This window comes from Rhipicephalus sanguineus, chromosome 1 (genome assembly GCF_013339695.2).
Source record: "Rhipicephalus sanguineus isolate Rsan-2018 chromosome 1, BIME_Rsan_1.4, whole genome shotgun sequence".
In the NCBI taxonomy this organism is placed as follows: domain Eukaryota; kingdom Metazoa; phylum Arthropoda; class Arachnida; order Ixodida; family Ixodidae; genus Rhipicephalus; species Rhipicephalus sanguineus.
In genome coordinates this window covers 29,800,852-29,813,323 of record NC_051176.1, presented here as the reverse complement: position 1 = coordinate 29,813,323, position 12,472 = coordinate 29,800,852, and the positions used below count along the sequence as shown (strand labels likewise).

The following is a 12,472-nucleotide window of genomic DNA, read 5'->3' as shown; positions in this document are numbered from 1 at the left end:
CTTCACTAACACCACGGGTGACGCCCACGGACTCTTGGACGGCTGGATGATGCTGTCGCATAGCATCTCGTCGACTTGTTTCTTTATCGCGTCGCGCTCTCGAGTAGAAACTCTGTATGGGCTCTGACGGAGTGGTCGAGAATTTTCTTCTGTTATAATGCGGTGCTTCGCAAGGGGCGTTTGTCGGACCCGCGATGACGACGAGAAACTGTCCTTGTATTGCAAGAGCAGGGTTTTGAGCTGGTCTAGTTTGGCCTTCGGAAGGCTTGGGTTGACGTCAAAATCCGGTTCGGGACCTCTGTTCGTCGAAGCAGGTTCGGCAGCATCGAAGAGGGCGAAAGCATCGCTGGCGGCTACGCATTCGTCGATGTAGGCAACCGTCGTACCGAAGTTGAGGTGCCTATATTCGTGGCTGAAGTTTGTCAGCACTACTATTGCTTTACCGTCACGCAGCTCGGCTATACCTGTGCGACGCAAATTTGACGGTTCAGGAGTAGGTGCTGATCGCCCTCGATGACCCCTTCAAGGTTCGCAGGTTTTTCGGTGCCGACGGAAATAATGACGCTGGAGCGGGGCGGAACGGTCACCTGCTCTTCTATCACATTCAATGCATGGTTCCCTGGCGTCGCGTGGGGCGGGAGCGCTTTGTCTGAGGTTAGCGTTATCGACTCAGATCTCAGGTCGATGACGGCGCCGTGGTCACTTAGAAAGTCCATTCCAAGTATCACATCCCTAGAGCAATTTTGTAGGATTACAAAGCTCGCAGGATAAGTCCGGTTATCGATGGTGACTCTCGCCGTGCAGACACCAATCGGCGTTATCAGGTGGCCTCCAGCTGTCCGGATTTCGGGTCCACTCCAAGCGGTCTTTACTTTCTTCAGCTTGGTGGCGAACGGTCCACTGAAGACAGAATAGTCGGCTCCGGTGTCGACGAGAGCTGTGATGCTGTGGCCGTCGATAAGAACGTCGAGGTCGCTAGTTCGTCGTCTCGCGTTGCAGTTAGGTCGTGGCGTGGGGTCACGGCTACGTCGGTTTGTTCCGTTGCTTCCCCGTTGCGTCGTCAGGTCTACTTCGGTTCCGCGAGGTTTCATCGGCAGGACTTCGTCTGCTTCGCGTCGTGTTCTGCAGGTCTCCTCGCGTTGTCGTCGTCGGCGGCCGCGGAGGATCTTCGGCATTTCGTCGTGCAGCAACCGCACCTCCATCGGTTGCTGCCCTTAGTTTTCCGGATACGGGCTAGGCGACCGGCCCCGGTTTGGGCCAGTGTACTGCCGGCGGTGCGGTGACATGTAGCGGCCGGGCGACGGCGAGCGGGAAGGTCGTCGTTCTTGCCACTGTGTTCCGGTGAGGTAGTCGTCGATGTCGCGAGGCCGTTCGCCTGGTTGCGGGCGCGGCGCGTTGACGGCGAATCCGCGTAGCCCATCTGACGGTACTGGCAGCGGCGGTAGGTATGGCCGGCCTCCCCGCAGTGGTAGCAGAGTGGGCGGTTGTCAGGGGCGCGCCAAACGTCGGTCTTCCTTTGGGCGTAGCGCGGGGCATAGCGCTGGGCGACAGGAGGACGGTAGGGCGTTGGTGGTGGTGGCGGCGGCGTCGTCTGGCGGCCGAACTGCTGCGGCGGCGCGGCGTCTTGACGTGGACGAGGAGCGGGGGCGTTGCGTCGGGCTGCTGCAGCATAGTTCATTGCTTTCAGCTGCGGCTGCGCTGCATCGGGGGTGCCCAGCGACTGCTGGATTTCCTCGCGGACCATGTCGGCGATCGAATCCACTTGAGGCTGCGCTGAAGGCAACAGCTTGCGCAGCTCCTCCCGCACTATCGCTCTGATGGTTTCCCGTAGGTCGTCGGTGCCTAGCGAGTGCGCTTCGGTGTAGCCTGTCGACAGGGTTGAGCGGTTGTATTGCTTCGTCCTAATCTCGAGGGATTTTTCAATTGTTGTAGCCTCATTTAGGAATTCGATGACAGTTTTCGGTGGGTTCCGCACCAATCCTGCAAAGAGGTCTTGTTTCACTCCCCGCATAAGGAAGCGGACCTTTTTTCCCTCAGGCATGGCAGCATGAGCCAGGCGGAAAAGTCGCGTCATCTCTTCCGTGTAGATGGTGACCGTCTCATTCGGTAGCTGTGCTCTTGTCTCCAGCAAAGCAGCAGCCTTTTCCTTGCGGACGATGCTCGCGAAGGTATTAAGCAACGTCGTCCGAAAGAGGTCCCAGGATTGAAGGCTCGATTCATGGTTTTCGAACCACGTCTTCGCGGCGTCTTCTAAGTAGAAGTAGACGTGGCGCAGCTTCTCTTCAGTGTCCCAGTGGTTGAAGGCGGCGACTCGCTCGTACGTCTCCAGCCAGCTCTCCTGGTCTTCAAACGACGATCCACGGAAAGTCGGTGGCTCCCTTGGCTGTTGCATCACTACCGTTGTAGGTGGCAGGGGGTCTGTCATCGTCTCGGTGGTCGATGTGACGGTCTTCGGCTGCCTGGTGTTTTCGGGAAGGAGCCCGTACTCTGGTTGTAGTCCCTTCTGCCGGCGGCTGGTTCGAGGATCCGGGTTGTCCTTAGCGTCGTCTTCTCGGCTTGGGCTTGGGTCAGCGTCCCGCGGTGGCGTCCGGATCATGAAGCAGCACCTCCACCAGATGTCACGTGGTCGTGACGACGAAGACAGTAGTCAGCACGTTCGAGATGAAACTGTTTATTTGGCCGAACTTGTGGCCGGGAAACTGTAAGTCAATCTACAGCAACACACTGATAGCGGCGGACAGAGCGTCGACCGTCGATCAACTGACAAGGAGTCAAGCGCGTCGGCTTTTATACAGGCGCTATCGAACTTTCCAGCGATATCGCTGTTGGCGGCGTTATCTCTCGACAAAGCTGGAACATTCTCGTGCGGCGCGCAATCTTACGGATTGTTCCAAAACAATCGTGAAGCTTCCTACACATCACGGCGATGCCTGCGCAGCGCGTTGCCCACAGTCTTTGTGGGTGAAGCTTCAACTCATGAAATATAAGACTCGCGGCAATATAGTGGTTCTTTCCCGAGATGAAGCCCGTATAGGGTCTTTTTGCTAAGCAGTTTCCAGCACCGGCATGGGTCTGAGGTAGAATACTGGGCTCCCACGCAGAGGGCCCACGTTCGAACCTCGTTCCATCCTGGATGTTTTTTTCTTATTTCGTTTTTTTTTTCTTATTTCACGCGATAGTGGTTACGGACACCGGCGGCGGCGGACAACTACGGCGCCAAAAACGACCCTTGTTGTGATCTCTTAACAGCTTTCGCTGTAAAAGTAAAGTAGCATCACTGCGAACTTTAACCTTCAACCACGAAAGACGGACCGCACCCGATTTCCGGCGAGGAACAAACACAGGAGAATGGAGTGCCGGTTCTTTGTTATCTGGTCTTCAAGACTAACTAATGGTCCTACAACCAGTTACCATTACGCGCAGAATCAACGGTCGCTGTGAACGCAATATGCCAAGATGACGATGACGGCATGATGATCCCCTTTGAGACAGCCTGATGGCATGTAGGTCGCGCATTTTTTCCTGCATCTAATACCCGTATTAAAGAGCTACATTCACTAATGCTTAGAAATGACAGGTAAACAGTGCGCTGTATAATTGTGTTATGAAGAGTCCTATTTCATATAACATGTGAAACCTATTCAGTATTGATTAGAAGGTTGCAAAGCTATAAGCAAGCGCTTAGCAAAGAAAGGAATAACAACGGATCATGCATTTCGGCAGCCAAGCATGGCCGATTAACCGCGCACCTGCGTTGGCCTTATGAAATTCTCCTGGCCCCGCAGAGTGTTGCGCTATATGGCGAAAAAAATTCTCGCATGTTACTAGGGGGTATTGGAAATTAAGGTCGCCTACCTACAAGTTCTGGAGAACGATTCACTAGCCTACTTGGTGGCTGCCGTACTTTCTTCTAGCGTTAAAGACAATAATGGGGACACAGCGACGACCACAACGGATGGAATGCGTCGTCTCTCTGTCCCCGTTCTTGTCTTTAGCGCAAGAAGAAACTATGAATTTGAGAAGCTTGCGAACTTGAGCTTGTTGGTACACATTCATAGTAAAAAACAGCGCGAAAACACAAGGACGAGGCAGATGAAACGGGACCAGCGCTGTTCCCGTTTCATCTGTCTCGTCCTTGTGTTTTCGCGCTGTTTTTTACTATGAAACTATGAATGTCGCAGAAAAAGCTTGCATGCAAACTAGTAATGTGCAACAGCCCCAACAATTAAGTAACGTATCGAACGAAGTATATTAAGATAGAAATGGCAAGTAATGTAAGGGATAAATTTCTTCTGGTATCTTGAATGTCAACTTCTTTCACAAACGAGCGCCTAATGGCCCTCTCACGCTAGCGGCACGGCAGCTCGCCGTTTGCCGTTTCACGTTCTCAGGCTGCCGTGCGCAAACGGTTTCGTTCGCGCATGTCAGCCGTTCTTTGCCGTTCGGAGAATAGGTCCGAGACCCATTTTCGCGCCGTTCTCGGGCTGCCGGAGAGCGACGTGGACAATCAGCGACGGAGGAGCAGTTGCCATGACTACGGCGTGCCGCGTCGTCTGCTTTCGGCCTTCCGCGTCGTGGGTCTCTGCCACGGGACGCTTCGAGCTGCTTGCTTTCTGCTCCGTGTTTTTCACGCTAGAAGTGCGGATGTCTTCCGTGTCGTTGCCAGGCATGGTTCTAGCAGTCAATGGAGCGTTTTAGTCTGTCTGGTATTAAAAAATCCGTCGCATAAAACCAAATAAGTGTCCCCAAGCTGGTGCCAGGTCAAGTGGCGCCAGCTATGGAGGATTAGAAACAACTAACAAACGCGTAATCTATGTTCTCCGAGCATTCAGAAGCGCCCATCTCGACTCGCTAAGCCTAGAGCATCGATTATTGGAGTGTGGATCGCAAAAACGGCGTGGAATCTGGACGAATATATTGCTGTCGAAGGTTAAGGACATGAATCTAAAGCAAATGGAAGCATCAGTCGGAGCTTACAAGCTACAGAGCACACGGCGGCCACTTGATAGATTCGAGGTGAACGACAACCGCTTTTGGCAGTGCGGCCATGTTTTTCCGAGGCTCGCCGGCGAAGCTTGCCGTGCACGTTGTACAGCTCTCGCGCGTGCAGCGACGGCCGACGTTCTGCGGCGCCGCGCCGTTACGGCAGGCTTGCCGCTAGCGTGAGCGGGCCATAACCGATCGCGCAGTGCCGCTTTCAAACGACAGCGAGGAATCGCGGCACAAACGGCTAGCCTCGACAGAGAGTGTGACAGACAGCACTAATCTGCTTGCTCGGAACAAAAAAGTAAACGATTTACAGCGCTAGGGACTTGGCTACCGGAAAGTTTTCCCTAGAAATTACACAGGACGTGTTCGACGACGTTGACAAAGCATTGCTGCGTTAGAATTCCTGTCTTTAGAAAAAATTCAGCTCCACTATTTTGAAACCTTATGAAGTGCGTAGCGGGCACCCAGCGACACGCGTTCGCTGCTCCGTTTACCAAACCGTCGATGACACCAAAGTTTGAGGTAAGCGTGCAATCTAAGGCAAAAGGGTGTGTGATTCGTCCCTTTGCGGACTCATGGGGCTGCCACAACCATTCATCGCTTTAAGGACTAACGACACCGGATCTAAACGTTAGTCCCCACAGATGGCCTCAATGGACTAACATTTATTCCTCACATTTACACCTTACTGGGCAACCGTTAGTTCCCACAGTTGCACCTCGCTGGGCGAGCGGTCGGTCCACTCAAATGCTCGATTCGGATGAACTTTTTATCCCCAGTTGAAATGATCCGTTAATCCCCAGGGATGATTTTCTGCAGTTACTATCCGCAAGACTTAATACTTTTTTCGTGTGTTTTTTTCCGCGGTGGCCAACAAATGGTGCTGAAAAAAAACACGTGCAAAAAATATTTAGTCAGGCGCATATCAGTGCTTTCCCAGTCAATGCGACAATGAAAAAGAAGAGTGAGACAATGAAATGTTTTAATTTTGTCTTTGGATGTGAAGTTTCTCATTTCTTTCATTTAATTCACTATAAAATGTCCGGTACAGGTCCACCCGAGTTGTCATATCTCGTACAATCCTTTTTGTGAAGCTGCACGAACGGTAGCGATAGATGACTGGTATTGCACGCGCCAGTGCACACAGCATTCTGCACGTTGTGGGCAACGGCTGCATCCTGGAAAGCACAAAAAGGTTGGAAATAGTTAGTCGCACGTGACAGATAGGATGAAAACGCAAATACGTTCAAAATAAAATAAAAACACACGTCTAAATTACTGCATGAAAATAATTTTTCCGTGATGTCATACACCATCGAAGACTCATTTCGAGCCACATGGCGCAACAGCTCAAGTGCGGCAGCCGTAGCCATTACGCCGAGGCCATAGGCGTATCTGCCGGGGGGTGGTGGTGGGGGCAAGGGAGGCGCTAGCCCCCCCCCCCCCCCCCCCACTTTCGATAGTGGTTATTGTCGGCTGCAGACTGGGAAACTAACAAGTCAGCCAAAGTTTTACTTGAACGCAGCAATAACGTAATTTTGTAATAAAATTTGTCCTACGATTCTGCTGCGACGACTGTCCTCCGTGTGTTGTGACCGCGCACTGTAGGCTACCTGCGGTACGGGCTCCCTATTCCACGCTTGTGCGTCTTGCACTCGAGCATTGCAGAGGAGGCTATCGCTCATCAGGGGCTCTATGACATTACAGCAATCTGTCATGATTTTATTTTGTCCTACCTGGCCTGAAATTTAAGTAATCCGCGACGCAGATATGGGCGGGAACCACTAAGCGTTTTATAGCCCTATCAAACGCTCTCCTTTTTCAGGAAATTCAGTTTCCTTGAAAACGAATAGCATCGCCACTGCTCCATATTCAAGCTGCTGTGAGTTGATAAGTGTGTAGAAGTATCCAGTATTTTAGTTGTGCCTAGCCAGGACAGCTAAAATACATTCCCACTTTAGTCTCCGATTAGCCTGCTGTTTATCATATGGTAGCCTGCAGCGATGGTGGCGGCTTGTAACAAGGCAGTGGACTCGAGTATGTTGAGAAGACCAGCTTTCAAGTTTGCCCCGTTACTTGATCTACCTCACCATGGAGGTGGTCAGCGTCCACGGTTTTCTGTACTAAGAGTAGCATAGTTTCGCGCGTAAATCATCATCGTTATAGGATTAAAACCGCGCAGAGAGCTTCCAAAAGGGATCGATGAACGTCACTGCAGGTGATACTCTCTGATAGCACGCTTTTGTGAGCAAGACGCATTATTGTAAGAGCGCTCGTGGAACAAAAATTACGTTCTGCGAAACTCCCCGCAAAGCCTACTCTAATTATTATGCGATGCATGTTAAAATGACGAGTTTTCACAAAACTTTGTGCGCAACTTGTAATATGCGGCAACAAAGCACCGTTTCACTCTTTCGCGAGCTGCACTGCAATTACGACTCACGCGTATACTACAGCGGGTACGTTTTATTTACAAATGTAACAGCGTACGTACCTGACAAGGTTGCTTCCGCAGCCTGCTCAGCACGTATACATTGTGGACTTGCGTGAGCAAGGTGTTCTTGATGTTCTGATAAAAACGGCGAAAATGTCCAGGCTAGCAAAAACGCGAAACACGCTCTCCGACGGGCTGAGTTTCGGGAGTTCCGCATTTGCTCTGTGTAGCGTCTGCTGGCATAGCAGTCCAGGTCAAGGACGTTGCTTCGTCGAGTTTGCGATAGATGGCGCGACGCGCGATGCCAATTGAGGCCATAAATCCAATCCAATCCAATATGGCACTACGCATGGAATTCGCTGTGTTCCGGTAGAGTGTAATAGAACTAGAGTGTACTAGAATGGGGGAGTGGGTCCACTGGGGCCGGCGACAAGCGGCACGGGTGAAGCAAAAATGGCGGAAAATATGGTGGCGCTGCAGTCGCCTTCTCCTGAAGCTGACGTCAGTTCCGGCGGGAGCGGCGGTTCGGGCCATAGAGTTAATATACTGATAATACTGACTCTAGAGGAAAAGCTGGGCCGCGAGACCTATAACCACAAGAACGCTGACATCTTGGAACGTTGTCATTCTTGCCATCACATATCAATCCTAAAGAAGCATCTGCACAATTAAAAACTTGCGGATATTGTTTTGTGTTTATTTTGAATACTTCTACGAAAGAATACGACGGCTATTTATGCAATTTACTGCGCGCGGAAAGGAGCGTTTGCAGGCTGGTTAACTAGATGGCACCACCATATCAACACTCGCGAGTACGCGAGTGTGTGCTTGCGGCCGATTGCGCCGGTTTGCGCGTCGTGTTAAAGCCCCTGAAACTTCGTTCGCGTCGTGTATCTCGTAGTTGTCATAGCGTCCCGTTGTGTGCGTTTTCTGTCGGCGCATACCGCTCGACTTCATGTGACAGCCCTTTTATCTTTCGAGCTGGAAACTTCAGTGCATCAGTGCAAACCAGGACGGACGGCAAAGAAGATATGAGACAAGCACTGAAAGTTATGTACGAACTAGTCGCAACCGATTTTTTTAAATACTTTCTTAACGGCGATAAACTTCGTGGGCCGTGTAACTTTAGTTTCGATTGAATCTTTCGGGAGATGTCTCACTCACATTCGCCGCTGCATGCTGCAATCGACATTTTTCTGCTTTACGGCTCTCTGCGCTGAAGTACGGCAGCAATGAGCTGAAAAAGAACGTGGATACAGGTGTCTCGCCATTGCAAGTCGAATCAGCGCGCGACCACGGCCTACAGGCTTTGCTTCGAGCTGCGAATCTGTCCAGTGACAGATTCGCAGCGAACGGAGAAACTTTGGTAGGGAGTGCCTAGTAAAAACCATGCACAAACAGGTGGAAATTTTAACTGTTATCAACCGGACTAGCTGCACAGACAACCGTACACTAAGACACGGCTTCACGCATCAAAACACAGCTGATGTTCTCTGAACAGCGCGTAGCTGGCTTAGGTTGGTAGATTAAAACTGATTACTACCGTCAAATATAGCGAGCTTCTCAGGGTCTGGCAACGCTGGCAACGATCGTTTTGTTCCATCATGGCGGAACCCATGCGGTTATAGGTTTCAACGCATGGGCCCTATGGGGAGCTTTTCCTCTAGAGTTAGTATATTAACTCTATGGTTCGGGCCGCACGACGCGCTGGCGGGGACGCTGAGCGCTCGATGTTGTCGTCTGCTCGACGCGCCGTCGTCTGTTCGATGCACCGTCGTTCGTGCGCTGTTTTCATTATTTGTCTTCTGGTTCTTTTTTTTACACATTGTTATAGACAAAAACAAGTGAAATGAAATAAAATGTTTTTTCCGTGAACGCGTAGGTTTGTAGTTCCCTTTCAGCAAAGCCGTCTGGACAAAGAATACGCGGCAGACGGCACGTTTGCATGCGCACATATGTGTCTGCTGGTTGCTTGGCGGAGTGTTCCAAGTTGCTTCAAAAGATGAGAGGATGAGCACGTCTAGGCGTAGAAATTTGCCAAACCGGATACAGCAGAGTTAAAAACCGGCCCAAGCTCTCACTCTTGGAGTACCTCAAGACGAAGAAAGACGCCGGCTATGGGACCAGAATCTCAACCGCGCTGATCGGCCCTTGCAAGTCACGGATGCCATTTGCGAGCTGCACTTCGAGCAAAAATACATACTGAGGCATTAAGTACATATTATCGAAGGCCGAGAAGTATATACAGAGCGTGGAAAGCCGCGGAGCTTCCCAGTGATGCTGTACCTACAATTTTACCTCCTCTCCTGGAGTGTCCTGACGAGCAGCCCACACCGGAGCAGTCAACGAAGAAGAGAGCGGCTTCACCACCAACCTGTGAAGACAAGCCGTCAAAAAGAACTGTGCTGCTGTCAGTTGAACCGCAACTGAGATTTGAGGATTGCGAAAGTGCGAGGCAAAGCGACAACGCATTTGAACTTGGAGACGTTGTCCGGCCAAACGACCACTGGGCAATGCACAAGTTTTGTCATTACGACGGAATCGCTTATGTTTCGGCCTTCCTAAGTCGTGAACTTGTAAGCATCGAAAAGACCGTGCTCATGAATTACGGTACCGATCGCAGTGAAGTGATTTGTCGGACATATGTTCGGAAGACACTGGTCTCCGAAAAGGTCGCCTATAACCTTGAAGATGCCAAACAAGTCCTCGACTGCGCAGAATCTCTTCACCCTTGCAGAGGGGCAGGTAGAGCGAGAGACTTCACCTATGACGTTCTTACGAAGAAACTGGAGCAGCAAATCTCTCATTCCGACGGCCTTGTCTTCAGTGTCACGTGCAAAGGAGCGGTTAAACAACAAGGTGAGTGCGCGCAAACGTTTATTGAGACGTCACTTATATATGTACAATTAATCAATCAGTAACCTAGCTGTTTAATGCTAGAAAATTTATGTGACCCCTAATTTTTCCACTACGCATTAACATATACTAAAGAATAGTTTGCCTACAGAAAGTGAAAGTGCATGAATTGCGCTTCAAGCATGCATGGTAGAAAACTACAAGCTCTTCATTCTTTTTTTTTCTCGTATACTTCCAGGTTCTTCATGCATTTCATGCAAGTACGTGAGGAAGGTAATACTCACAAGAAAAAGCTACCTGAAACGAAAGGAACGAAGAAACCCAGTCTCCACCAAACTGCGGGTCCTGAGCCAGAGGAACAAGCGAATGGCGGCAAGGCTGTTGGACATTGCTGGTCGTCTCGAAGAGATGAGGGCAAAGAATGCGAATGTCGCGGATGAAACACTAGAGGAAAAAATATCGTCACTACCGCGAAAGCAGCAGGCAAGTGTTCGCGCTTGCTTTCAAGCTGCCAAACAAACCAGCAAGAAGGGCATGCGCTACAGTCAGGAGTGGATCCTCGAGTGTTTACTCATGAAACTAAAGAGTCCCCAGCTTTACCAGCACATCAGAAAGAACGAAATTCTCGTGATGCCCAGCAACACTACTTTGAAAAGATACTTGAGGTCATACCAGTCGGCATTCGGCTTTAATGCAGCAGTAATGAACACTCTAAAGAAAAAAACCGCGAGCATGTCAGACCTCGAAAGACATGGAGGATTATTGGTGGATGAAATGAAATTGTCAGAACACTTCAGTGTGACGGCGTCTGGCCAGATTCAAGGCTTCGTGGACCTTGGAGAATTTACGAAGCCCGAGGACAAGTACCAGCAATGCGATCACGGCATAGTCATCATGTTTGTGCCTTTCGCAGGGAGATGGAGCCAAATTGTTGGCGTTTTTGCGACAAAAGGAAATGTGAGAGGAGACATTTTATTGAAAATTCTCATGGAAGCTACCATCCTCGTGGAACAGGCGGGCTTGTTCGTTGACCACATCACTTGTGACGGAGCCCCCTGGAACCGAAAGATGTGGAAGCTAGCGGGAGTGTCGGCGTCATCGAAGGAAATAAACAGCGCCACACAGCATCCTGTCGACGAGATGCGGCAACTGCACTTTATCTCCGATTTCCCGCATCTGCTAAAATGCCTCAGGAATGGTCTTCTCCAGAAAGGCTTTGCAACACCAGAGGGATTGGTACGTATAGATCCATGGTTGACAATTTACAAAGATTGTGTTTCTCCCATACATTGCATTACCTCAACTTATATTTCTAGGTGTCCGTGCATCCAGTTCGGGAGGCGTACCTACGGGACAGAAGTGTTCGGACACTGAAAGTTATGCCCAATTTGACCGAGACGCATCTGGATCCAAACTCCTTTGAGAAGATGAGAACCATTTTCGCCTTCCAACTATTCGGTCCATATGTCCTACGGGGCCTGGCCTTCTACAAGGAGGACATCGAGAGAAGGTGTGGCAGCATCGAGGCAACTCAGCTGTTTTTCTCGTGAGTCGCGCTTGCGTTCCAAATGAATTAAGTATAATCGTAAACATCTCAAACACATGATGAGCGCCCTTCTGACATACGTTCCTTTCGTTTATTTTGCAGGAAGATCCAGCGACTGATCACCGTGATGACTTCCAGGTTTCGTGCCGAAGCACTGAGACCAGCTTCCACAGACGCGGCATTTCTGTCCGATTTTCTGGACTTCCTGAACGACTGGGAATCATTCAGTGACAACAAGCGGCACTTTCTCAGCGAGTCCACTGCCATAGGTTTTAGGGTCACTATAGCAAATACCCTTTCATTGCTGAAGTACCTGACAGAAAGCGTTGGTTTCAAATTTCTCATGACATCTCGACTTATCACCGATCCCATGGAACACTTCTTCGGCATCGTTCGCCAGTCAAGTGACTGCAACGCGCACCCCTCTCCGGATGAGTTTCTAATAACCGTCAACTGCTTGTCCTTTTATAACTTGGCGCACAGTGTGGACAGTGCAAACGCAAACCCTGACATGATAAACGCTCTTGTCACCGTGCATGACAGACAGGGTCTAAAGGTCATGCACAAAAAAATTGATGATCTTATATCACAGGGGAAACTAGACGAGGTCGAAAGTACGATTGCCACAATGCCAGAAAAGCTTGCTG

At 50.4% G+C, this 12,472-nt stretch overlaps 1 protein-coding gene across 1 annotated transcript; it reads left to right on the top strand.

Annotated features, from left to right (window-relative positions):
* Positions 1-9,732: 9,732 nt before the first annotated feature.
* Positions 9,733-12,167, top strand: LOC119377710 (uncharacterized). The gene is made up of 3 exons (XM_049413878.1): positions 9,733-10,282; positions 10,518-11,515; positions 11,596-12,167. Exons 1-3 carry the CDS (start codon positions 9,937-9,939, stop codon positions 11,827-11,829), a joined length of 1,578 nt encoding a protein of 525 aa, XP_049269835.1. The 5' UTR covers positions 9,733-9,936; the 3' UTR covers positions 11,830-12,167.
* Positions 12,168-12,472: the final 305 nt, after the last annotated feature.

Coding starts and splice junctions, on each gene's coding strand:
- LOC119377710 (XM_049413878.1), top strand. CDS start 9,937: ATGCACAAGTTTTGTCATTACGACGGAATCGCTTATGTTTCGGCCTTC. Junction 10,283..10,517: donor AGGAGCGGTTAAACAACAAG/GTGAGTGCGCGC, acceptor GTATACTTCCAG/GTTCTTCATGCATTTCATGC. Junction 11,516..11,595: donor TTGCAACACCAGAGGGATTG/GTACGTATAGAT, acceptor TTATATTTCTAG/GTGTCCGTGCATCCAGTTCG.